The sequence below is a fragment of the Plectropomus leopardus genome, chromosome 12 (assembly GCF_026936395.1).
Source record: "Plectropomus leopardus strain MGB_pleo_1.0 chromosome 12, ASM2693639v1, whole genome shotgun sequence".
In the NCBI taxonomy this organism is placed as follows: Eukaryota; Metazoa; Chordata; class Actinopteri; order Perciformes; family Serranidae; genus Plectropomus; species Plectropomus leopardus.
The window spans coordinates 21,569,854-21,596,601 of NC_142187.1; the positions used below are offsets into that span (position 1 = coordinate 21,569,854).

A 26,748-nucleotide genomic window follows, 5' to 3' on the forward strand; every position below is an offset into this window, starting at 1 on the left:
CTATGCTTAATTGTACTGCTTTGACTAAGACTGCATCGTCCTTTTTTCATTTAGACATCAGTCTAGCATTCAAGTTTTATCTTAAATTGACTGTTCTTTTACTTTATGTGTGTACTGTTTATGTGTCGTAAGTTGTCTGTACTTAATTTTATGTTTGTACTGTATTTCAATGTTGACGACCCCAGGAGGACTAGGGTCACATTCAAGTGCTTCTAATGGGGATCCTTGAATAAACAATTAACCATGAAACAACACATGTCACCTGTCATATGACCATGTCCTCACAGTGTAATATCAGTCTTATTCCCTTCAAATAAAGTGACACCAATGTTTGAAAAAGTGTTTTTAAACCTTAAAATGTAAAATATGTGCATACGTTAACAACAAATACAATATAAAACACACACACCCCTTTTTTTTCTTTCTTTTTTTTTTTTACCATGGAAGACCTAGTTTAACTCGATTTACTATTGTGCCACTAATTGCCAACTCTGAAGTCCGGGGCAGGGTTGGCTGCATGGGGAGGCACACCGCCCCGTGGCCAACAGGTCAAAGACCTGTTTGTTTTAAATCTTCTCCTAAAACTCACAGTCAGGTTCAGTCTCACCGTTTGTCGGTGTTGATCCCACTCGGTGCAGGCTTCCCAGGAACCAGGACACCAGCCGTGATGCAGCGGGCTTTGTTCAGCCGGAGCGTGCTGCTCACCCAGCAGGCAGCAGCGGTCCTCGACAGTCCGCTGGCCGCGAGGAGTGCGCCTCTGATGCAGCGACTGGACCGCTCCATGTCCTCCGTCACCATCCCGCCGCCGGCATGCATGCTCCGGCCGCTGGAGGCTCCACTGCGGTACCTGTTCGGACCGGGACCCTCAAACGTTCCTCCACGTATCTTGGCTGCACAGGGCAGGCCGATCATCGGTCACCTGCATCCAGAAATGTATGAGGTAAACGCTTTATTTGAAATTCATACTCAAAAAAAGTTGTATGTTCAATTCCAACTACTTTAAATTGCACACACGAAGGCTATTTTTATGAAAATACTGAATTCTAGAACAATTTGAAGTTTGTGTCTTGTTGGTTTGAAGTAAAATTGAGAACACAGATTTTTTACTTCTACTAGATTCAAGCTATATTTTATTCCTTGTGCTTGAGTGAACGTTTTCTCGACCAGCGAAATGTTTTTTTTTATCAGTCTAAATCCAGCTCAAAAGTTTTTAAAACTACTGAAAAAGTTTTACTCTATACGTGTTTATTCAATGTATCGCCTTTTTTTGGATTTCCTAATAAACCGAAGGACAAATACACATTTATCAAAGACCATGACTAATAGGTTGTGCGTAATTGCGCATTGGCTACGCTGTGCACCCTCACTGCAACCACTAAAAGTAGTTGGTGACAGTAACTGACAATTAGGCTAAAAGTGTTTTCCTGTCTCTGTTTTTTTTTTTTTTAGATCATGAATGACATCAAGCGAGGGATCCAGTACGTATTTCAAACAGAGAACAACATGACTATTGCTATGAGTGGCTCCGGGCACGCGGCCATGGAGTGTGCAGTGTTTAATACGGTGGAGCCCGGAGAGAGCGTGCTCATTGCCATCAACGGAATCTGGGGAGAGCGGGTAGCAGAAATCGCAGAAAGAATGGGTACGTCTTTACGCACGGTTTTACGCACGGGTCTCCAGAGGCATACATGACTAAATTACACTGATTGTGTATTTTTTGTTTCTGCCTATCTCATCTTTAGGTGCTAATGTACATAGAATGGTAAAAACACCTGGAGGATATTTCAGCAATAAGGAAATTGAACAGGTATGCACAGTGTCTCCAAAGTAGCCTATAACCTACCAAAGCTACAAAACACGGCAATAACAAAATTTTGTTAGCCCTAAAAATGGCTGAACAATTATACTGACAAACAATCACTTTACTATCAGTAACAAGAGCACATATTATATTAAACCTCTTTTACAACTGTCTTTTTGTAGGCCATAGAAAAACACAAGCCTGTGCTGTTTTTCCTCACACATGGAGAGTCCTCAGCTGGCCTATGCCACCCAGTGGATGGCATTGGAGACATCTGCAGAAAGTGAGCCTCAAACACATTTAAGACAGTTTCATGTCATCAACCAAAGTATATAAAGTCACATTTGTCAATGCTTTCCGTCATATCTCCTGCAGACATAACTGCCTCTTTCTGGTGGACACAGTTGCATCTCTCGGTGCAGCACCAATTTTTATGGACAAGCAAAGTAAGTAATTAACAATAATTAATTAACAAATGATTGAACTCTGTTACCTGTTACCATAGCTTGTATGCGATATATTCTGCTTCTCTCTGCACTCCCAGATATTGACATCCTATACAGTGGTTCTCAGAAGGCTTTGAATGCACCTCCTGGCACAGCACCCATCTCCTTTAATGACAGAGCATGGTGAGGAGGGACTTTCTGACTGCAGTCCATTTTTGAGTCATACATTGCATAAAAAATGAGACCTTACAGTCATTGAATTAAGCATCTCTCTGTCCCTCTGTTACCCATCACAGCCACAAGATGTTTAACAGGAAAACAAAACCAGTATCCTACCTCTTTGATATGACGCATTTGTCCAACTACTGGGGTTGTGATGGCCAACCAGCCAGAGTGTAAGTCCGCTACAGCCAAATTACATCTTTATTCTCTTCATACAACCTAAACATTACTTTAACTCTGTTAGAAGGAGACTAAATATATATATTTGATTTTTAGATTATTAAAACACAAAAATTCTGTTTTTATGTGTTTATACACTAAAGAAAACACACTTATGTTATAATCCGTTTCTGCCGATATTTCCCTCCTAAATCCTACACACTGAATCTTACTCTGTCTCTCTAAAATTTTTGAATTTTACAGATGTCATTGTTGAATTACATGTTTTCTGGGTTTTAGATACCACCACACTGGTCCAGTGTCTGGATTCTTCGCCCTGAGAGAGGGTCTGGCAATTCTTGCTGAGAAGGTAAAGAGACATTTTACCAGTTTTGCAGTTGCTTTACTTAAAGAGATTCACATTTTAGTGTATGTCATCACAATTATTTACATTTACAGTATGTTTGTCAAAAAACTTTATTTTTGCCAGTTTAATACCAACAATGGGCCGTGCTGGGGCCTATCACACAAAAGAGAATTTGGCCCATATTGGGGGAAAAAATCTTAGATTTAAAAAAAAAAACAGAACATAATATTATAAGACAAGAACTTATAATATTATGAGAATAAAGTCATAATTCTACAACAAAAATTACAATATTACAAGAAAAAGTCATATTACAAGAATAAGCATAATATGAGAAAGTCATAAAATTACCAGAAAAACTGAAATGTTATGAGAAAAATGTAACAAAAAATTATATTATGAGAATAGTCATATTACAATAAAAAAGTCATAATGAGAAAGAAGCCATGATATAACAAGAAAAAAGACATATTATGAGAATAAAATGTCCTGATATTACAAGAAAAAGTCATTAAATAATGAGAAAAAGATTATGATATAAGAAAAGATGTCATAATATTGAGATAAAAGTCATAAAATGAAAGAAGTCATAATATTAGGTGAAAGGTCATGGTATTATGACAAAAAATCATAATGAAAATGAAGTCATATTACAAGAAAAAAGTTGCAATATTACAAGAAAAAAGTCATGAGATTATAAGAGAAAATATGAGAGTACAGTTTTAATTTTGAGAAAACAGTTTAATCATGTAATATTATGACTTTATTAATGTAATATTATGACTTTTTCCCTCAAAATTACAACTTTATTCTCATAATATTACTGGATTCTGGAAAAAATAATTTTTTATATTGCCCTCATACTCCTTTGTATTATTAGGCTCTTGTTTATTGGCAGTTATATGTTAACATCTTTGTTCAAAACATCTACAGTAAAGGGGAGCCAATGGTTATATTTTGCTAAAAAAAAAAAAAACTTGGTGGAAATAATACTGCAGATTTGAGTTGGTGGTGTTGGCACAGCCGCCTCCTAATATCTTTTCTGATTCTCACTTACCTTCATCGATCTTTGTCTCCCTCTAGGGGCTGGAAGAGTCCTGGAGGAAACACAAGGAGGTGGCATCCTATCTGTACAGAGGACTGGAGGACTTGGGCCTCAAGCTGTTTATCCCTGAACAGGTGAGACAGACATGAAATGAAAAAAAAAACATGGTGTATATTTTGTGCAGAAGGACAACAAAAAGCTTATCTGCAAGAAACAAATTGGATAAACAAAACTGAAGAATAACATACGTGAATAATACATACAGATAATCAGTGTGACAGTCCGTAGCCTTGTATATCATATCCCTCAGATGCAGGACTGTTTTTGTTACACTCGACCAGAGTTATTGTGACAGCACCGCTCTGTTGTGAACACAATCATTTTGTGTCGTGTCCCTTAGGATTTGAGGCTTCCCTCCGTCACCACCATTGCCATCCCCGAGGGCTACAACTGGAGGGAGCTGCTGGCCTACATCATGAAACACCACCAGATGGAGATGACCGGAGGCCTGGGCCCCTCCATCGGCATGGTGAGTTACTATTGGTATTTTAGCACTGTACGGTGGACAAATTTATGCCTTTAACACTGTGGTCAAGGTCATCAGCTGACCTTTATGATTTTATGATAGCCACTCTAGATGTGACCATCAGTCTCAGCATGTTGCAGCAGCGGGTGTTGAATTAAAATGTGAATTATCCTCTCCACAAATCTTGTCTAAATGAACTTAACAACCAATTTCAACAGTTATAACAAGAGCGATGTCATCAGTTTGGTGACTTTACAGCTCTCTGAATCATGCTGCTGAGTCACTGCCGGCTCTGATGCACTCTACTTTCCACCTCTCTTTTCATTAGGTGATGAGGATTGGATTGATGGGGTATAACTGCGAGAAGACGAATGCTGACATGGCACTACATGCCCTGGCAGACGCTCTCAAGAACTGCAAAAAGAGCAAGGCTTAAAATTCCCTCACCACTCACCCTTTACTTATCGATTAGGGAAGTAGAGTAAACATTCAGAGTCCCCAACATGCCAGACACTTGGGACAAAAACAAAAACTTGCATAAAGTTCAAGGTTTTTTCTGTGCTTTTGACTGCAGAGATTTTATGAAACACAGGCCATGTGCTTCTATTGTGTAGGCGGGCTAGTTTTCAAATAAAGGAGCAGATATTGTCATATGGTCCATGCTGAGTGCATTGAGAGATTTCAATAAAGTGTGCTTTAATTTATCAAACACTTGTCCTGCCTCGATGTGTGATAACAGTAAGAATGCTTTTGAAAATAGCTCCAACAGTCTATAACAGGGATGTCGAATATACAGCCCGCTGGCCAGAACCAGCCTGCCAAAGGGTCCAAAACAGTGACTTTGCAAAGTGTGAGATTTCAAGGAAGTCATTAATAATAAAGACAAACAGATTATATCTCTGACACATTTTCCTAAAGAGGCTAAATAAATGTAACAGTTACGTGTTAATTAAATAGTTAATTTCTGACATTGACTATTCATTTGAGTTAAGGAGATCTCTGACTACATCCAGACAAAAAAAATCAAGATTTTTCCATAAAAATGACTCAACCCTTTGAAACCTGAGCCAATTGGCTTGTTGTTGTTGTTGTTTTTTCAAAAACAAGGAAAAAGTGAATGAGCAATTCAAGCAGATATCAAAAAATATAAAGCAAAAAAAAAGTTTTTTCAAAAAAGTACAATTCCCTGAAAATTAGCACAAAAAGGGAAAGTAAAAATACAAAGAGAAAAAAACATAACAAGAAAACTACAAAATTATAATAATTCACTTTTTAAAAAAATATATCATTATGATTATTAAAATAGTTTTCTGGACACTTCCCCCCCAACTTCAAATTAAAAAAAAAAACACTATCATATACACACAATAAATTAATAAACACATCTACTAATTTTTTGCAGTTTGCAGGACATTACTTGCCCGGTTGCTCATTGCCTTTTCCTCAAAAGTATTGAATATATACTAAAGTAAATAGTAGCTATTTAGTAAAAGCAATTAGCTCAATTAGTGTAAAGATTTAAAAACTTTTTAAAAATACATCCGAATACAGCAGGTTTCAATTAATATACTATAATATATATCGGATATATATACTATAATCCAATATTGGTCAGACTTTAAATATAAAAAATGGTTTTACTGGTCCGGCCCAGTTGACATGAAATTTGGCTGTATGTGGACCCCAAACTAAAATGAGTTTGACAGCCATTGTCAAAACCAATATCTTACAAAAGACTACATTTCCCAAGATCCTCCACTGTAATAACTGTCTATAAAACTGCGTCACATTGGCTTTACACTGCTGCAGTTTGTGGCATTTAATCCAAATTCTGCCTCGTCTTATGCATTTATACTCACTTGACTGCTTTTTGGTTTATTAATGGCGTGTCCTGTAAATCACACAGGTAGGTCGATGTAACATTTTAAGTTTAAATCAATGTAAACTGAAGCTACAATGTCTCAGTTACCACGGACTAACTTAAGACGCTACTTTTTTAAAGTATTAAATGGCTTTTAGTTAAATAATGTAACTTTACAATATCAAAGGGCAAAAAGTAAAATATATCCTAAAGTCAGTGTCTCTTTATTCATACAACTCACCGTCAATCGCTGACTGAGACGTTTGACTGACGCTAGCTTAGAAAACGAAAACAGCTAACTTTAGCCTCCATGATAGTAAACAAACGGTAACCGCCGCACAGACTGAGCTGTTTGTGTGCTGTGACCTCTGAATGTCAAAAAGTGAGTGCTAATTTTTGTGACCGATAAAACGATACTGAAAGGAAAAGGTGACAACTGCGTGCTTTTTTGTATGATGTGGGTATTTCTGTGAGAGTGTGGACAGTCACCTTCTCCTGTTTAGCACAGATTCTTCTTCTTGTGGTTTCAGTCAAATGTCCAAACCGCAGCGCTACTGCCACCTGCTGTCGAAAGGAGAGCAAACGTATAGTGCTTTTGGATTTTAAATCCTCCCAGTTTAAGTTTTTTTTTTTTTTTTCATTTTTCATGCACTCAATAGATATATTTTTATCAAATTTGTTAAAAGTCGTGTCAGTTAGCACTTCTCCTTTCCCATGATAATCCGTCCACCTGAGGGGTGTGTCATATCAAGATGCTGATTACACAGTATCATTACTACGCAGGTGTGTTTTGGGATGGTGTGGTGGAAATTCTCTGCTGCTTTTGCTGGTGAAGAATGAAATAGAGACTTCTGCCGGCCGACAAGGTTTTATTTCCTTTGCAAAAAAAAGGTCAATCAACATGTGAGCGGTCAGGATGAAGAAAGACCCCGAGCATGGGGAAAACTGGACATTTTATGCTTGTGGAGAGACACACCCCTCGGCCCCTTATCCAAAGGTGTGTATTCGCGCCCTTTGTCTCTTGCAGGTATGGGTACCGACCCCCTAAGGTGTGAGTTAAACCGTCTAGACATCACAGTTCAAAATACAAAAGGATTTGGATATTGCTGAAGAAGCAGAAGGGAAGGAATATCACACGTGGTTGAAATGCAAAGGAATTGAATTAACAATTACAATCAAAGAGTCTGACATTTTGGTGAGGCGGTGGGAGGTTGTGTGTCTCACAAAGAAGTCAAAATTACAATTACAATGGTCACAATAAAAGACTACTGTAAAATGATCAGTCTGATCCCACAATAAAAATGCTGGATGTACTACCAAATTAAAAGAAACTCTATGCAATCAGCATAGAGGGAGATATACACACACATACATACAATACAACATAAAGAGCTTTATATAAAAGTAAATGATAAACTCTGATAACCAGATTAAAAAGTGGAAACATTTTAATGGGAAAAAAGAAAAATGTATCAAAATTTATTTTTTTCTTGCCATGATAATGTTTCATACACTGTGTTTTACCGTCAGTGGAGTTAAACCCAGCCGTCCTCCCTCTCGACTGGCTTCTGGGCTCCTGGGAGTCAGATGAACCGGGAGAGGGCTGTTTCCCCTCCATAAAACCTTTCCGCTACACAGAGACACTGAACTTCAGCCATGTTGGACAACCAGTCATCAACTTCATGTAGGTCACTCTAACAAGTCTACCAACATCAAGCTGAAAACTGTATATTGATGCCCTTTCTGGTGGAAAGTTTAACGCTTACTTTCTGAACCCAGCATCACAGATCAGTAAAATATCAGACCAAACAGACTGCCAGTAGGAAAATCCCAACAGACTTCATCAATTTATGTGATTCCTCGTTTCTGTGTTTGACAGGTTCAATGCCTTCCATGCAGAGACCAAGAAGCCTCTGCACAGGGAGTGTGGCTTCATTCGAATGCAGCCAGGGGCCAACAGAGTGGCATTCATCATTGCACAGAACTCAGGTAGTTACATTCATAAAAGTATATTCCCGATAAATATGATGAAAAACATAAATACTTGGAAATAACATACCTCTTTATTTTATGTTTGTCTTACCTTGTGCTGCCTTTGTTGTGCATTTTATGTAGTAAATTATCAAATCAATATAGAGAAAGCAGAACAAAATACTGTGGAGAAAAAAAATACATTATAGTAAGAAATAAAACAAAATATTGGTACATTTTAGAGAGAAATAAATAAATATTGAAACATTAAACAAAAGGGAGTTTCAGAAAAACTGAAACAGTATAACTGGTATTTACAGTATGACATACGCAATGACTGACAGGTGGATGGATTAATTATTATTTATATCTATAAGCTATAAATTATATGTATTGAGTCATGAAAGTGAAAGTAACTGATTGATGACCGGGATGGCAGTTTAATTCTTCTCATAAAGGATTTACTGCTTTAAAACTATTTCCAATGTACACTTTAAGACTTTTTTGCTGATAGAAATTGTGTTTGTTTACCAATATGAAAGTTAAGTTGGTACTTAATTGTGTATAGGATGAGTTTTTAATGGCTAACATACTGTTTTGTCTACACAGACACTTCACACATGTTTTCAGTCCAGTGTGTCTCTGTGTGCAGGTCTGGTGGAGATTGAGGAGGGAGAGCTGACAGGGCAGCAGCTGAACCTGCAGAGCCAGGGTCTCGCCAGAATCTCTTTCGCCAGAGAGCCATACGTACAGAAGGTAAAACTGATTGTCTGATCATGCACGCATTGTTAATAAAAGTGTCTTAAGCTCTTCATTGAAATCAAATCTGTGTAACATCACTGCCCACACAGTCCACAAAGCATCAACATTACCGATTTTAATCAATAAAATAACTTTTACTTTGCTTTCTTTTGTGCCAGTGACCTCACCTGCTCTCGTCTGTCTTTCAGATTTCTCGAGTGTTTCAGCTCCGACCAGATGGGAAGCTGGAGCAGACAGTTTCCATGGCAACAGACAACCAGCCACTGATGCAGCACTTGCACATCATCTACCGTCGATCATCTTGACCAAACAGGCTGCCAGGATTCCTTTAAAACAGAAACACTTAGGTCAGGGTTGGTCAACGGTTTGAGTGATGGTGTGCATTTGCACGTTATATACAGTAATGAATCAGCATTGTTTAGGCACTACAGGGAGAAGAAATTTAAGTTAATATTACTGTTAAATTGAAAGAATTAATGAGGCCTCATAGAGAGATGTATTTTTACCGTCAGCGTTACTCACCAGAATGCATTGTGTGTCTTGAGGTTTTACAAACACGTCAAGCGCATTTCCTTCCTCTTAGAAAAAAATATTTTAAATTCCATATTAATTATGTCCATGTTTACACATAAACAATCTTCTTCCCTGCCTTTGCTGGCATATTGCTGTAACTCTCGGCACATTGCCACCACCTGTAGATCACTGGAGTGAAAACACCACTAGAGATCTAAAATTCTACAGGAAATCTTTAACAGAATAAATAAAAAATAAATCATATTGCACTTAATGGCCATGGTTGAGAATGGGTGCTTGCACTGTCTTAATATTTATTGTCCAGATATTTAATGTGGGAGCTGTTAAGCATATAATGCACTGATTAAGCACACTGTCTGCTAGCATTTATCTTTAATTGCACTATTATAAGATTGGACGTTTAAGTAACTGCTGTCCTTCTGGAGTCAATGATCAATGTTTTGAGTGTAAAATGTAGAGTTGTTCTGATACTGGATGTAACGGTGATGTTATGGATGGATTAAACTGGTGAACATGACCTTTTATGATTCAGAGGTTTTTTTGTGTTTCAAGTTTGGTTTATATCTTCATTTGACAGATTCGTGGGTATACAACATTTTTGTTCTGATGCAGACTGCGTTAAAAGAAATTAATGTCATTGAACCTTTCTTTTCTTTGTCTTTATTTATTTCAATTATTTTAATGTTTTAGCTTGTTCTGTGCTTCTCAGAAACAACAATACTTTAAATTGGTCCAGAACAGAGAGAGAGCACTGCAGCTTCAGCAGCAAAACAGGCTGCAATGTAACCACTGCGGGCACTGTCAATTTACATTCATTAAAGTGCTTGTTTTTGCCACTGACAAGCTGTACTGTTTGCTGGTTTGTTTTTGTGATCAAGTCTGCTCGGGGATAAGTCTAATAAAATCTTTCAAAAGATGACATGTTGCAGAAAAAACACAAACACAGGTGTGTTTTAACACAGAAAGTGTAGCTTAGTGTTTTCTAAAAGGTTTTCAATGTCATGGCTGAACATTTTGGTGATATCGATAATGTGTGTTTGCAGATTTCAGAATGAGAGCTCTTGAACGAGACTTTATTACACATCCTGACAAACAGACCGGATCTGTGAAAAGTAAAGAAAAATATTAACTGTCTCTGTAGGTTCCTTCTGAAATTTTGTTTTTGTTCGACACTTCCATCAGTTGCAAAAACTGAATTGACGGTGCACAGTTGTTCAAAGGCATTACATTGCAGCTTGTTTCGCTGCAGTGGTTTCTCACAGCACTAGACTTATTTTTTTTGTCTCCATTAGTCACTAGCAAGCAGCAAACTCCAAGGCTGAAAAAAAAACAAACAATGCATAAGTGCCAAAAATTGCAGTTCCTTGAATGGCCACTTGAGGCTGGCTCCAAAACAGAGTAAATCCCCAAAATCAGTTTTGGGCCACTTAAGTGACAACCTGTCTGTGAGGCATCGCCATAGTCAAATCAGACCCACCCCCACTCAGCAATGACTGACGTGCCAAAATCAAGGCTCCAAAACAGCAGTCCATAAACCAATGGGAGACATCACGGTAGAATACATCCATTATTTATACAGTATATGTCACTGAGGCACAATGGGAATTTTGGGGTCCAGGTTCAAAAATAAAAAAAAAAGTTTCCCTCTGATGTGAGTTCAACATGAAAGATATTGATCAAATTTACCCGTTAATGATGCTATTGTGCATAACAGTGACACAGCATCAAAGATGATTCTTCATCCCTTTACCATAGAGGTGACAGTAAATGAGTGGAAAGTGGGGTAAAGTGCCGGATCAGTGAGACACAGTATCCTAAAAGAATCAACATAAGTATGTGTTAGGATTTTATTATGGATTTTAAAAAAAAAACATTCAGACACACATTTATAAATTAACACTGCAAAAGTGATAACCATCAAGCATACCACACAATCATCCTGGAGAGCCGTTGTCTTTACATTGCAGTGGCTTTAAATGTTAAAGTCATCAAGATACAAAAAATAAAATCATAAATAACAATATTTACAGATTTAAAATAAAAGAAAAGAAAAGGAAATCAACTTCACCAAAATATGTGGGTTCTGAACGTATCATTCTTCTGTCCTCAAGTTCTTTGGCTCAAGATGAGACCCGACATTTCTTGGTCGGTGGGGTCTGAAGTTGCAGCAGAAAATTGAATCATATTTGGGAAGAGACACTTCTTGTGCTTTGGTGAAGTACAATAGTGTAAATCAAACCTTTAGAGTGAAAGCAGATGAAACACCTTTGCTTCACCATGTGACATAAACCGTTTTCCAACTGAAAAGTCAAGAAGACGCAGCCCAGCGAGCATCAACTCTCATTACAAGCGTGGCTTTCACTTTCTTTCCTCCTTCAGGTTTATTTTCTGAGACAAACATTACATCAAACAGTTTAACTCAGGAGTGCAAAGACGTCACATTCAACCCGAACACCATCACACGACACAGTTACATCACTGGAGAAGCCTGGTTTACTGCACCGGAGAAAGCACTGTGACAGTATGCAGAAGAGGTGGAGTGACACACACGTGTTTGGTTGCCATTTATGCTGTTAAACATCACCATGACTACACTTTGGATGAAGGGTAATCGCTTATCCGAGAAAACACAAACACGATGCTGACGAAACATTTGTTGATGGCCATTCAGCAACAGCAAATATCTGCGTGCAGGCACAGCGACCATCTCCACTCCGTTATTGATAAGTCTGAGATTTTAATCTCACATCAATCCATGATGACGCCGACTCCTGTGCACTCGGCCTCTGATGACTCACGGTTCCTTCATGATGTAGACATACATTGTAGTGAGAAAATATTTCAGAGACTCGATGACAGACGACAGCCAGTGGTGCTCAGGGGTAAGGTCCTTCTTCACCACACATTTCGTGATCTCCGCCTGATAAAAGAGAATTGTTTTTATTAAAATGAGACTTATTTGCTCATTTTTAGGTTCATACTTGTATTTTGGGTCTCTACTAGAACATTTTTGTATCCTTTAACATTCAAAAAACACTTTTTTTTCTTGTATCCACCCTCTGTCTGAAATGCTGGACCCAAAAAGACTTTTTCCTGTTTACCTACATTGTGAAATAGAACCTATAAATCAGTAAATACAAGCGATAAAAGCGGCACAACCCTATGCAAAATGACTCGTTTTGGGTTTGATTCACTCAGTCTGATCACATTTTAAAAGTCTAGAAAAGCTGCAAGATTAAATAATTTTATCCTCATTTAAGTTAACGGAGCGCTACACCAGAAGTTAACCCTTTGACTGATGAGGTTTCTCATGCACTTGCTGTATGGATCTAAGATCTCTCTCATTTTAGACCTACTTTTTGACTTTGTGTGCCACAGAGCAACTTGCACATGAATGAAGAGGGCCCACCAATGCTGTATCCAGTTATCTTTGCACATCCATTGTTTATGCAGCGTTACTGCAGAGGAATAACTAACTTGACAAGTATAGTGGCCCTTTCTGTGAAAAATCACTGATAAAAGCTTCTAAACATAAGTCTTTACAACCAGACAAGTTCCAGCAGGAATATTATCTGAAATATGGGAGAAATTAGTAACATTGGCAACCAAGATTACATATTTCTCTGATGTTAGTGTGTAAATGTAGCCGTGTAGGCAATGTAATGTAAGCACACGCAGTTACACGCCTGGAGCAGATGACCATGTAAAGAAATCACAAGCTGACGCCTGCTTGTCTAAAAAGTAGAAGAAATGTCAGAAACAGGGTATTCAGAACGGTCCAAACCTGAGGTTTTTGCCCACAGTGATTACTTTAACACGTTTACCTCATTATTTTGAAACTTTGGCCACATTTAATATGAACATTCCTCACTGTTACATTAGAAATATGACAGAAAATAAGGAAAAGCAGCAAAGGTACCCTTCAATAGTCACATGCAAAAAAAGAGGGGCACTTTTCAAGGAAAAATTCCTCAGGAAAAAGGCAGAAGTCCAGTGATTAAAAACAAGAGTTATCATGTTCACCAGCTAAGTTTAGTGTGTTAGTATGCAAACAGCTGAGGCCCATGGGAATGTCTTGGATTTTGCACGTATTTTGTCATAAATAAACATTTTTGGCAAATTTACATTTTGACTTGTTGATAATGACAGAGGAAGAAATAAAAAAACTTTTAGGTAAGTGCAGCTAAAAATGCTTTTTTAAATTGTCTTTTAATCAAGAGAGGGCCAAAGAAGCAAATATTACTGTAAATTTTAGCATCAGATAAGCAAACAGGAAGCAGCAGTGTGGCAGGAAGAGCTCAGTTTTCAGTCATCTGGGCCTTTCTGAGCAACAACAGATTTTATGCAGCTCCCCTCTGACTATCAGAGCTTATGAAAGCAAACTGAGTTTTTTTTATAAACAAGATAACAAAGTTACCGATCCAGCTACAACAAAAACAACACAGAGGACCAGAGAGATTTTTAGTTTTAATCTCCATAGAAACAAGATGCAAGCTGTGTTTTTCCCCCTCTTGTTGTCTCAAATGTCATATCAGTAACACTAAACATGCAGCGGTATTAATCATATTGAAATCAGATAAAAACATACATGAGAAACTCTGCACAGTTTGTGCAGAGTGTTACTTACCCATCCTCCCCGTCTCTTCAGCCAGGGAACCAGAAACTTGCGGACAAACTGGCCCAGACTGTCCACTAAGATGTGAACGGAGGACGGATGACCCTGTCTGACACAATCCACTGCCAGGGCTCCGGCTACTGCATACATGGCCACCACCTTGCCCCATGTTATACCTATAATGGGAAAAACAGGCATCACTGGGTTATGTTTTATGTATTTAAGTCTGAGTATAGATGTGCAAGCCCTGATGCTCATCATTAAAGGTCCAGTGTGCAGGATTTTGGGGGATATATCGACAGAAATAGAATAAAATATAATAAGTACGTCTTCTTTAGGGTATAATCAATTGAAAATAACAATTATTGTGATTTTGTTAGAATGTCTTAGAATGAGCCGATATTTTTACATGAAGCCAAAAAAGCTTTATTTCCGCTGTAAGAAATTATCTGGATGATGGGCGCTGCTTCCACATCATTCGGCCCAAAGAGCAAGCGCACGAGAGACCTCTGCATGCTAACTTGTGCTTGGTGAATGGTGATACATTTATTTAATCTTGCGGCTCTTCAAGACTTGCGAATTTTATCGGACAAAACTGATTAAATGCTGATAGTGAAACCAGTCATTTCGCGGGGTTGTGATGTTAAAAAAAATGTATCAACTAACTTACAGACGTCTCTTTCGGCATGTAAGTTATTGGGGAAATGTCTTTTGGGCTCCATGGCATCATGTGAAGAACTCAGGAGTTGTAATTCCACCGTTTGGCCATGACAAAAATTGGCTCCAAAGCCTGTCGTACCTCTTGGGAGCCTGACACGTCCTTACCCTTAGAGAGCGCCATGTTACACCACCATGTTTCTACAGAGGCCCAGAACAGACAAAACACTGGCTCTAGATAGGGCTGTCTTTCTGTTTTCGTGTCAGCTACTGTAGTTGACGTCAGAAAAACACTTGAAACAGTTTGATCCATGGTTTAAATAACCTCATCCATCTGTTTTGGGGAGGTGAAGACCTCTGCAAACAATTAAGCTTTGAGAAAAACCTCCTTAGCATCTGGATCCTAAGTTTTCAAAGAAAAAATGTGAGCACACTTTAGCAGGTGCTGAGCCAGCAGCCTGTCTATGACATGCCAAACAGCATCAGGAAAAATACTAATTTGTAATGTGAAACTACTTTAATAACTGTTTTTACAAGTTTTAATCACTGTGTTTGTTTATTTTGGAGAGGGAGAGACCTCTGTGGATAATAAAGCTCCTGGTAAAAACCAGGAGAAGTTTCAGTCGACCAATATTGGTTTTTCAGGCCCCAATTACTCATAGTTAATGAGATTGATAACAGATATGTGGAACTGATATGCTTTTACAAAAAAAATGAAAATCTTTCTGTCAATATTAAGAATTTGTAATATAACAAACTCCAACACAAAACTTTGTTTAAATTACTTTAGCAAATGTTCAACATCATATACAGAAAGTTCCCAGCAACTTAATTTTAAAAAAAAGTCAAGTGAAAATTTAAATGAACAAATAAAAATAGCTCCCTGGGGTTTCACAGAGTAAAAGTTCCTCCCATGTTGACACTTTCTTTGCACTTTTTAATTACTTAATTTTATCAGCAATCATAAAAAATAAAATACTGCTACAGGTAATCTGCAAAATGCCAAATATTGGTCCCAACAATCAGACAGGGCAATAATCTGTCAACCCCTTCTAAGGATGCCACTAAATCCACCTAATTCTTGGAAACTGCTCCTTTAATGCATCATGTCTGGAGGGATCGTTATGCTTCTGCAATTCAAGCTGATATCGATTCAGTCTTGCAGTCCCAGAACAGTTGTTTGATAAGCGAGAAGCAAAAATATCACACTTCATCCTGAACACAGCAGAGTTTCCTGACAGGAATCAATAAAACGGCCACATTTATCTCAAAATAAACACTCCTTTTCCTGTTCTCATGGGTGCCGAACTCAGTCTTCGCCGAGCATCAACACCCATCGGCGCCCGTGGTTTCTCCTCTATTAAAGCCTGTTACATATTCTGTGACCTGACACGGAGTTTGTGGGGCAACTGGCGGACCTTGTACTGAAATAAACTGTAAATACCAAGTTAAAGTCAACAAACCAGTGCGTTTGTGTTAATGTAGCTGATAAGATGTGTTACTGTGCCAGTTATAAATTTAAAAGACTGTGTTGCTTTGCCTGGAGGTGGGTGACGCACACTCTATTGTGAAAAAACGATTTTTCATTCAGCACTAAGAAGCAATCCAGAGTCATAAAAAGCTAAAAAAGGAAAATTCTTTGTCCTCTTAAACATCCAGCATGATTATTAATGGCATCCAGCCATTTCCAGGTTGGGTTTCCAGGGCAGCAGGGACTGTTATAACCACAGTCAATGATGCAGTGCAGGGCCTAATGGTATTAGCCTCGTTCGGCCAGCTCGCATTGTTATGGCTGACCTACAGTGTCTGACTGTGGCTATAAGTGGGATAGAGCGAGCTCTGGGCAAGCTTAAATGAGATAAGTGTCCACGGAAGCTGTCAAAGCACGTCACATCTCACTCCCTACTCAGAAGGAGGCCAAGAATAGAGACAAGATTGTCAGGGATAAAGCTGGAGAAGAGGAGGGCGGAAAGAGGAAGAACATAAGTGGGAGGCAGGCGAAGATGGTTAGAGGAGAGACGTGATTTTACTGAGGGAGATCAAAGTGCAGACGGCCATTAAACTGCTTCTAAAAAAGTATGTGGTTATGATGATAGATTCACTAGATGTTTCATTCCTTTTTGGTCATGTTGAGCATTTGGAGGCATGTAGAGGAATGATAAAAAGTTATATAAGTCATTATAAAACAAATTCCTGACAGAAGGAAAAACAAACTTGTGCATTTTTCTATTTATATCCACCTTTCAGATCGTCCCAGAAGGCCAGAGCAGCCTGGGTTCACCAGATTGTTATTCTTCAGGAGGAATCCCACGCTGTTTCCAAGAATTGCACCCTTGTGACGTCTAAACAAGCACAAGTTTAGCCGGCACACAGGCATGAAAATCACATTAAGCAAGTCTGTTTTTACCTTTCTTGGAAATATGACAATTTTTAGCTCCACGTCACACTGCGGCCAAACCATCTAATCTATCCCAAAGGCTCTTTCTGGGACATAATGTCACCATTTTTATTTGGAGACCTCAAAATGTCAGCTGCTTTGAATGGTGTACGAAGCAGATCTGTTGTCAAGACAACTTAAAACACGTCCAGGAGCCAGCACAAACAAGATGAAATCAGTCCAACAAAACCAAAAGTCCTCTTTCAAGACCAAGACTGAACAAAGATTTTAATTATTATTCATCACCTCCACCATGAGGTTATGTTTTACGGTCATTTTGCTTGTTTGTCAAGTAAACTGAACGAGGGTTTTGTTTGGGCTGAGGAGAAGCCCATTACATCCCACAGCAGATATTAATCATGGGGCGAATACACAAACTAGTTTTCCTTTTCATTAACATTGCAGAATAAGGCATTTGGTCTTAGTGGAAGTCTGTGTCCTACTAGTCTTGTTATTCATTCACAAATTCACACAGTTTCAGTCATGTGGCAACCTCCAGAGCCGAAAAATGAAGTTGACTCGGATGTGCCAAAACTGCAGTTCCCCGAATGTCCACTGCCTCCAACAGCAACTTGATCTCCATAAACTCCCATGTTAAAATCAAGCCTCCAGGAAGTACACCAGGCTCTGATGCAAATTTTACATGTGGCCAAAAGTGGAATTACACTGTCAGGGCCGGTCACGTGATGCCCACAGGCCCAGCAAGACTTTCCCCCATTGACTTCCATCGGGAACGAGACGTCTGTAAATCAGTAAATCATTTTTTGTGAGCATCAAAACCCCTGTGAAACGACTCAATTCACTATCTACATTTAAGCCATCCAGTTCAATCACATTTGTAAAGTCTAAGAGAGCCACAAGATTAAAGTTTTTAGACTGCCATTCATGCTAGTGAGGCACTTAACCAGAAGTCAGTTGATCCTCCAGTGGAAGTTACCCACTCGGGCACACTCGGCCACCGTAAGTCTCTAGTGTGCAGCCTTATGGGCCAATAGATCCTTGTATTCAATAACCAGGAAAAGAGCTTTTTTTTGCTTCATGCAACAATGAGCAGCTCTCACAGAAATGCACGAGGCCCATCTCCATGGCTGTATCCAGATTATTGATATATTCATGGTTAAAAAACCCAACTTTACAGCAGAGATAAACATGTTCACAGCCTGGTACAAAAAACAGCTTTACTCTCTATAGCTAATTTTCCCGTTCATGACAACTGTACAGGTGCAATTTTTTTTATAACTCACCCATTTACATTTTATGAAGGGTTAAAGTTATGCATATTTAAGGGTGTGGCCACTTTCAGGCCAAGCCTCCAGGAACAGCGCTGGGCTTTAAAGGCAATGTGACATAGTGGCCAAATGTGAAATTACAAGGAGTCAGTAAATCAGTAGAATTTTTTTTTAGTGTCACAACCCAAATGAAAAGGTTTTTTTGTTTTTTTCTCATTTTAATCCAACAGAATGAGACTCGCTTCCGTATTTCAGTTCTCGCATTCTCTCATAAGTCTCTATCCCTCTCAGACATACACACACAAAGAAAGACTCGCAAACACGATACATCACACACACTCCTCCGCCCGTCCCCAACATCTCCTTAGTGATAGTGTGTGAGCAGGTGAGGTGTGTGTTTTTATATCTGCAGAGCTGCACACTACCACGATTTTTAGTTATATTTTGCGAGCACTGTGTGACTTGAAAATACTATTAATTAATGATACTTCATTTAACTTTATCATAATAGTACTTTGTTTACCTTTTTTACAACAGTGCTATTTAACTTTTTCATAACAGTACTTTATGTACCTTTATTATAACATTATGTTGTTTAACTTTGCAATAATAGTACTTCATTTAACTTCATTTTAACAGCATTGAATTTAATCTTATTAAATATTTGTTTTAACATTTTGAGAGAACTTTATTATAACAGTACTTTATTTAAATTTATAATAACAACACTTAACTACACCTTAACATTACTTGATTTAACTTAAACATAACAGTACTTAATACAGTATTTAAACTTTATTTAATTTAATTATAACAGAACTTCATTAAACTTCATTGTAATAAGACTTTTCTTAACTACATAAGAGATGTTTCGTCTCAAGAGGTTTTTCTGGTTAAATAAATAGATACTATTTGTCTGTAGCTACTTTAACTTTATTGTAAGTGTAGTTAATTTGATTATTCTGTGTTTAAGTGGTCTACAGCAGACTAAACCAGGCCCCACCTTCAACACTGTATCCAGTTCTGTTTATATATCCACACTTCTGGTTGCTCAAATCTAAGATGGTGATGGCCAAAATGCCGAACTTGAGGTTTGAAAATGGGAGTCCACAAACCAATGTGTGACGTCACAGTGGCCACCTACGTTATTTTTATACAGTCTATGGTTTTAGATGAAGTCTCACTCCACCAACGCCTGATTCACACCCGCTCACTCTCACTGAAAGCACTCAGCCAACTGCAAACTGCGCAGTCACACCTGCTTAATCACAGTAACTGCCTGCATCAGCAGTCTGAGACACTGAAGTGAAAATCACTTCCTGTGCTGGCTGAGGACGACACGTTTAGTTTGGACAGTGTGCTACATCACCATCATCATTATAATCACCAACAGCTGTGTACCTGTTGAGAAGATCTCTGTTGCCACGCCGATGAAGGCATCTGAAACCATGTTCTCCATGGCAACAGAGATGTTGAGCTGCCGCGCCACGTTCCTGTACAAACTGGGCTGTATACACTCCAGCTCGTCTCCTAGGTAACAGAGGGAGAGCACAGACAAAAAAGGAGAAGCAGGAAGAGCACAGTTTAAACCAATTTTTTAAACGCTCTGGGTTATACAAACTATTACGCAATCCAAGCGATTCAGACCATTTACTCTGTTCTGCTGCTGGAGGGTCTCTAAGATGTCAGGACGTTAAAGTGAAACATGTAGGTCTCTTAAACAGACATTGAGTACTTTAATGTGTTAAGTGAGTCAAGTCCCCTGGATTCGATCACTCGGTTCAAACTGTTCTCACACACGGACGCGTCATACAACGCGACATCATGGCTTTAAACATATAATATCCAGTGCAGTACGTGGATCATTTAAACAGTCAAGTATAAGTTCTCATGTTTCACATGTAACAATTAATGCTCCCTGCTCTGTTGAGTCATCTCAGCTCTCAGCCTCCTGTTATCTAAAAGAAGATTATCAACTCTGGTTTTTAGACCTGAGAGCTGTAATCATATCACCATCACAACAGTCAGCTCACAACAGGCTGAAGGCACACAAGATAATAAGAATTTATTACTTTAAAAGCAATAAATTGATCAATTTATGCTTGATTGGAAAGAATTTCTTTACTTTTAAGGGGTTTTTTTTTGTGTCACCGGTAAATACTGTTACATGGAATATGCAAAACGGCCTTATGCAAAGTCTCAAGTCTATATTGTATATTATATTTATATATTCATTGTATGTTTCAGCTGTTCTTACCTCTACAAAGCACTTGTCTTTTGAGTCCACCTTTTCTTTTTTAGTAAAAAAAATCTCAAAGCTTACTCAAGGTACCCACACTTTTTCATGGATGCACTTTCAAAATTTTTCCATGACTTTTCAAAGACCCATAAAAAATTTCCAAGACCATTGACAACATTTAACACAAACAGATCTATACTCCAAAAGTCATGCTCATGTTAACTGCTAAATCTGAAGCTAAATTTAAAAGTTTTACTGGGGCAAGGATATGAAAACTTTGGGTATCATGGCATTTTTAGACACACTGTCATAATGTTGTTTTGTTCCCGCACTTTGCGTGGTGTTATTCAAATACATTAGATTCAAATTCTATTCAAACATCATTCCAGTCAGCTGGCAGACATGGATGGAGAGCGGGAAGGTTGGGAAAAATGAATAAATGTACATGATGGTCAACAAACCATCACACGACGACACATATTAAAGGCACATTAACAGCTACGGAAAATAAATCTGCGGCTATGTTACATTATGTGGACGGTTCTACATGTAAGATTACTGTGACTGTGTGATTTCATTAAACACAATAAAATTTGGATGGAGATGGATGGATAGATGGATAACATGATTCCATGACTTTTCTACAACTTTGAAAGATTTTGGAAAACAAGACTTTTTCAGGTTTTCCGTGACAGTGGGAACCCTTCTTACTGGCAGATTTCAGATTTCAGTGGAATTTGGTGGAACATTAAGCCCTTATTATTTCTTTGTACAGATTTGGATTCAGGATTTTTTGTTCCCTACAAATTTCTTCATATAACAATATGGTGAAAAGGTTCGATTTACCCAATTTTTGTCACAAACTTGTTTACAAACATGAAAAACATCTGGTATTTATATTACATCACTACCAGATGAGACCCAGATGAAAACGACAGAACATCTATAGCAGATTTATATTTCTACTCATGAAAAAAAGTCATGTACCACAATATTGTCCAATTGAGACATTATGTATTAATGTAATAATTTTTCATAATTAATAACTACATTAAAATAATGTGAATAATTAATAATTTGATGATTCATTTATTTTTTATTTATTAATTGAGACATTTATTTTCGTCATCTCTCTACTGTCTGACATATAAATACAATAAAAAGGTATAAAATTTACCCCAAAAACACTTAAAATAAACTGAGGATTGTGCAGCCTTTGTTGAAGGTTAAAACTAATGTGGCCACTTCATCTTACTGATGTTATCCTCTCCTATCAGGTTCAAAGTAGACGAGGAAATAACCGCAGCCTTGGATGTGCATGTATGTTACAATAAAATTTAACTTTGCCCATTATTTCACTAATTTTTAAGTTTTCTAAGACTTTATAGATCTTCAGGTTTCTCTTACCAAGACAGAGAAGCACCAAAGACACCTCAGCGAGCGCTGCGTTTGAAGGAGAGAGGTTGAGTTCAGTTTTGGACCACCCAAGTCCATTCTGGTTGAGTCTGGACAGTATGTAGTCTCTGCACAAGGCTTTGGACTGGGACACCAGTTCCTTCTCCGTCAACGAGCGGTCAAAAACATCCAGGACCTCTGCAGCGAACACAGAGGACCGCCGCAGGACCTCCATGTCCTCCTGCAGGGGGATCTGGGTCAGAGTGTGTCTGACCTCCTGGGATCAGCTGTGTCTCACTGTGTCCTGGCTTTAATCCCAGAGGAGCAAAGTTTAACGATGAGGACAATATGGCAGCTGTGAGGACAGAAAACCCTGATTAGAGGCATCTGGTGAGAACTGTTTTGGCATGACTTGCAAATCTTGAAATGTTTGTGCCAGACACTTTTAATCAACACATGGTGCAAAAAAAGTCAGCATCTTGAGTGATTCCTGCTGCTGCTACACACTTTGTACATTCACAAGGACTTTGGGCGTACATACAGACACTGAGAGTCTAAATTAGACCAGAAACTTACATAAGAATTTGATGGAGGCGTTATTGTTGTGAGTCACATGGTAGGATAGTCAAGAAGATATTGCTACATTTCTTGGATTATGCAACAACAAGGTGATACCACAAAATGACAAGGGAAATATTTTGCTGTTCGAGAGCAACTTGATTCGAGATTAAAAAATGCGTATAAGACACGTCTTTCAGTGCAACATTTAATAACATGATAAAAAAGTAGAATATCTAAGATATGTCTTAGAATAACTAATTATTAATAATGCTGGCTGTTGCAGGCTTACCTTCAACGTTGTTCCCACATTGAGATATCCACTCGACAAGTGTGATTTGTCCAATCAATTAAGCAGAAAATCTTCCAAACCAGCTTTCTGTGGTGTTTCGCAGTCAAAAAGAACCAAAAAGTCGCAGGCAAACAGCTCGTCCACTCACATAAAATGCTGTTTCGGATAATTAGGATATGATGGGGCGAAGTTTTACCTCAGGTCTCATTTCTGAATAGCTCATGGTCTGCTCGGACCACTTGTTCCCCCGGAAAACACCGACTGACTGCGCGCAGAGACGCAGTTAGAGGACGCCTACCTGTTGTTCCAGCTTCCCATTGGAGCTCAGTGGGAGCGTTGGTTTCATAGTCAGGAGCAGCCCGGAGGCGGAGTTTGACGCATAACTGCCAGCAGAAACGAGACAAGCCGCAGTACGATGGACAGTGGAAAACAAATCAACTGCGCATATATTTTCATTCACAAATCTGGGCAAAATAATCTGATCTAATCTTTTTTCATTTTTACATTTTTGCATATTATTTGTGTCTACTCCTCGTGTGCGTAAAAGTCACGAGGTTTTAAATCAGGTTTTAAACATCTCACAGTAACGCAAGGTGAGTGGATGAGTGAGTAATTACAATGGGGTTTCCCAGTACAGGTGTATCCCTTTACAGGTGATTTCCTCACAGAGTTTATGTAACTGTTCCGTACTGACGCCAAAAGTGTTGCACCTTTAATCCCACGCAAAGCAGCTATATATAGGCTAGGTGTCCTACTCTGCACTTACAGCAATGGGACAAAGTTAATTAGGCTTGGCCCCGACTTTTGTATGTGAGTCCGAGGATCCTCCCGCAGTAATTTTTATTTTTTAAAATTTATTTATGTAATGAATAAGCTCTATTTTGACGTTTTTGTGCACTCTGGCACCATATTTACTCTTTAAAAATAATGTACCTTACAGGTTAATTATGAATTGTAATGAGAAAAATAGTTGCAAGTAATTAATATTGAGTACATAGTACTTTACAAATATTATCATTACAATTTGTTGACTGGAGTTGGAAAGCATGTTAAATGTGTATATTTATTTTAAGAAAGGTGGAGTGTAACTGATTACATTTAATCAAGTGAAAGTAAAAATGAACGAAAAGATTGTTAGATGCAGGGTTGTTGGTTTTTTTTATAATCAGGCCTATTCTTATTTTTGAAAAATGTATATAGCCTATATATTTAGCTTCAGGGTAATTTATAAAACATCCTGGGCTGAAGCCTTGTACACACAGGTCTATGAACACCACTGGTTAATTATATTGCTCCTTAAAGCTGTTTTGATGATATCGTATGGTCCTTTTTTGTATTAAACTATAATACAATAAAGTTTGTCCATTGCATGGGTTTGAGGGGCGGCTACATAGATCTTATTGCATGTCACTTTGATTTTTCAGTGTAAAACTCAATAGCTGTTGATGTTTTGAAAGGTGGCGGTGACTTTGTTCTGCAATAAAAGACAGAAAGAAAGAAAAGAAGGTCAACCAGAGGGGAGAGGCTGTAAACAATGTAAGTCGACCTGTTTATGGACTCAGTCCAGGTAACAACTTATCAGTCCATTTGTGTGTGTGTGTGTGTGTGTGTGTGTGTGTGTGTGTGTGTGTGTGTGTGTGTGTGTGTGTGTGTGTGTGTGTCAAACTGATCCCAGTTTTTATTTGGCTATTTTATTCTCAATATTAATGACATTAACCTATTTTTAGGCCTACATGTAGGCTGCTGTTAGGCTAAACTCTTTGATGAAACCTCTGATTCCTTTAACTGTAGGGATATTATTTGTTATTGTGATAATCCAGACAATAGCACTCCTAAATATCAAATTATTTTTGTTATTCTAAGTGCTGATTTTTTTTATTTAGATTGTTCACTAAGTCAAAAGATTTTCATTTTTTGTTTTTTTTATCTTTCTGATATTTTACAATTATTCTCTTATACCCAAAGGCTCTTCTTAAATCATTTAGTATATTAAAAAAAAAAGTGTAAATCTTTTGAAAAATCATGCAGCTTTTTCCCAGAATCCTCTGACTGAATATACTTTTTGTACCCTATCTATCATTATATTTGGTAATTTATTTTTATTTAATTATCTTTATTTACTATCATTCATGCACTTCTATTATTGTTATATCATTCACTTTTCTGTTCTTTTTTACATGTGCTATCATTATTTACCTGATGTGGACATGCTCATTTTGTCCATAAAGGGCTTAAATTCTCTTTTTGTAGTTAACTATTTGGTCACTAAGTGGCGCTGTTGCGTAGTTTTTTCATCTCACTTTTCTGTTGTGACCAGCATTATTGTTTCAGTTGGTTGATTTTTTTTTTTTTCCAAGAAGGCATTCTTACTTTTCTGAGCTGATGAAATCACTGACATAATTTCTTCAAGACTAGTTTTTGTGCTCTGTCAGATCCAGCCACTTATTTATAAATACAGCACACAACATTTGCATAAATAAAACACAAGTATTAATAGACTGTTTCTTTTTAAATACTTTTTACCAGCATCTGATCCTTGTCCTGATTTTATTTACTTTTTCATGAACATGAAACCTGATCATTTAGGCTGCCAGCGGCAGCTTCTCCACAAGCTTGAAATGCTCTGCATGCATACTAATGCATTCAAATCTGTTTGACATTGCAACACTGACAACAGGTTACATTCAGCCTCAGGTCAGGTGTTGACTCAACATTTGTGAGCATTAAGAACTTAAACTTAAATACAGTGGCAATATTTTGTCGGTCTTGTTGAGCTATGATTTCTACAATAAGCAGTAGAAAAAACGATAAAAAGTATAATATAATCATCATCACCACCACCATCATCAGTATTATTATTATTATAATTATTATATTTTTACTATCGATAGTCCAAACTGGTTTGAATCTTTGCAACTTACTGTGAAGATAATGACACATTATTTGAAAACCACTGAAGTTGCGACCTGCAGTCTCTGTTTGATTGTTTGCTTGTTTGATGGTTTGTTGGTCCATGAATGAGTAAGTTTGCACCGAGGCCCTAAACCTGTTGACATTTCACCATAAAATTAATAAACTTCTATAATTATGCGAGTGTTGTACATTCAAGTGTCTAAATAAACCCTTTCAAAACGTTAAGCAAAGTTAAAGAACAGAATTTAAACTCAAAACAGTTGTTATATCAGAAGGGAAAACTGTGTCCTGAGATGTTGATGTTTCAGCAATTAGCATGTGAATGGGTGAGTTTCTATGTGATTTTGGTAAAAAAAAAAAAAGAAAAATGTGTCTGTAAAAGAAGGCCTTTTGAGTCAGCATTCACATTCATTCATTTGTTCGAATGAAAAACCCGAACTTTCAAATAAGAAAACAACTGACCCTGTTTCTAGGTTACACTTTTTTTTCCAGATAGGTTGCTAACACTGCTATGAATGAAACACAACAATGGTTGCAAACTACATCCTAAATTATGAAACAAAATACTTGGCACATTAGACACGACTGCTTAAGTCCACATGGAATCTAGTTTAGTCTCAGTGCAAACGGCACTCCAGAGGCCCGGATTCCCAAAATGTCATTGTCAAAGAAAGTTGAATTTATGAGCCTTGGTGACATCATGTGTTTAGCTGTCTTAA

General features: G+C 37.9%; 3 protein-coding genes across 3 annotated transcripts; 2 read left to right on the forward strand and 1 right to left on the reverse strand.

Annotated features, from left to right (window-relative positions):
• Nucleotides 1-587: 587 nt before the first annotated feature.
• On the forward strand, nucleotides 588-5,275 carry agxtb (alanine--glyoxylate aminotransferase b). Its single transcript, XM_042498061.2, has 11 exons — nucleotides 588-940; nucleotides 1,450-1,642; nucleotides 1,743-1,807; nucleotides 1,984-2,084; nucleotides 2,177-2,247; nucleotides 2,346-2,430; nucleotides 2,544-2,642; nucleotides 2,929-2,998; nucleotides 4,079-4,174; nucleotides 4,441-4,569; nucleotides 4,895-5,275. The coding sequence occupies exons 1-11, from the start codon at nucleotides 668-670 to the stop codon at nucleotides 5,000-5,002; spliced, it is 1,290 nt and encodes a 429-aa protein (XP_042353995.2). The 5' UTR covers nucleotides 588-667; the 3' UTR covers nucleotides 5,003-5,275.
• Nucleotides 5,276-6,312: 1,037 nt separating this feature from the next.
• Nucleotides 6,313-10,211, forward strand: thap4 (THAP domain containing 4). Its single transcript, XM_042497824.2, has 5 exons — nucleotides 6,313-6,472; nucleotides 7,958-8,111; nucleotides 8,307-8,416; nucleotides 9,051-9,154; nucleotides 9,349-10,211. The coding sequence occupies exons 1-5, from the start codon at nucleotides 6,448-6,450 to the stop codon at nucleotides 9,463-9,465; spliced, it is 510 nt and encodes a 169-aa protein (XP_042353758.1). The 5' UTR covers nucleotides 6,313-6,447; the 3' UTR covers nucleotides 9,466-10,211.
• A 1,316-nt stretch (nucleotides 10,212-11,527) lies between these two features.
• bokb (BCL2 family apoptosis regulator BOK b) lies at nucleotides 11,528-23,381 on the reverse strand. Its single transcript, XM_042498288.2, has 5 exons — nucleotides 23,117-23,381; nucleotides 22,279-22,621; nucleotides 20,034-20,162; nucleotides 14,322-14,485; nucleotides 11,528-12,614 (listed from the first exon to the last, which is right to left on the reverse strand). The coding sequence occupies exons 2-5, from the start codon at nucleotides 22,499-22,501 to the stop codon at nucleotides 12,489-12,491; spliced, it is 642 nt and encodes a 213-aa protein (XP_042354222.1). The 5' UTR covers nucleotides 22,502-22,621; nucleotides 23,117-23,381; the 3' UTR covers nucleotides 11,528-12,488.
• Nucleotides 23,382-26,748: the final 3,367 nt, after the last annotated feature.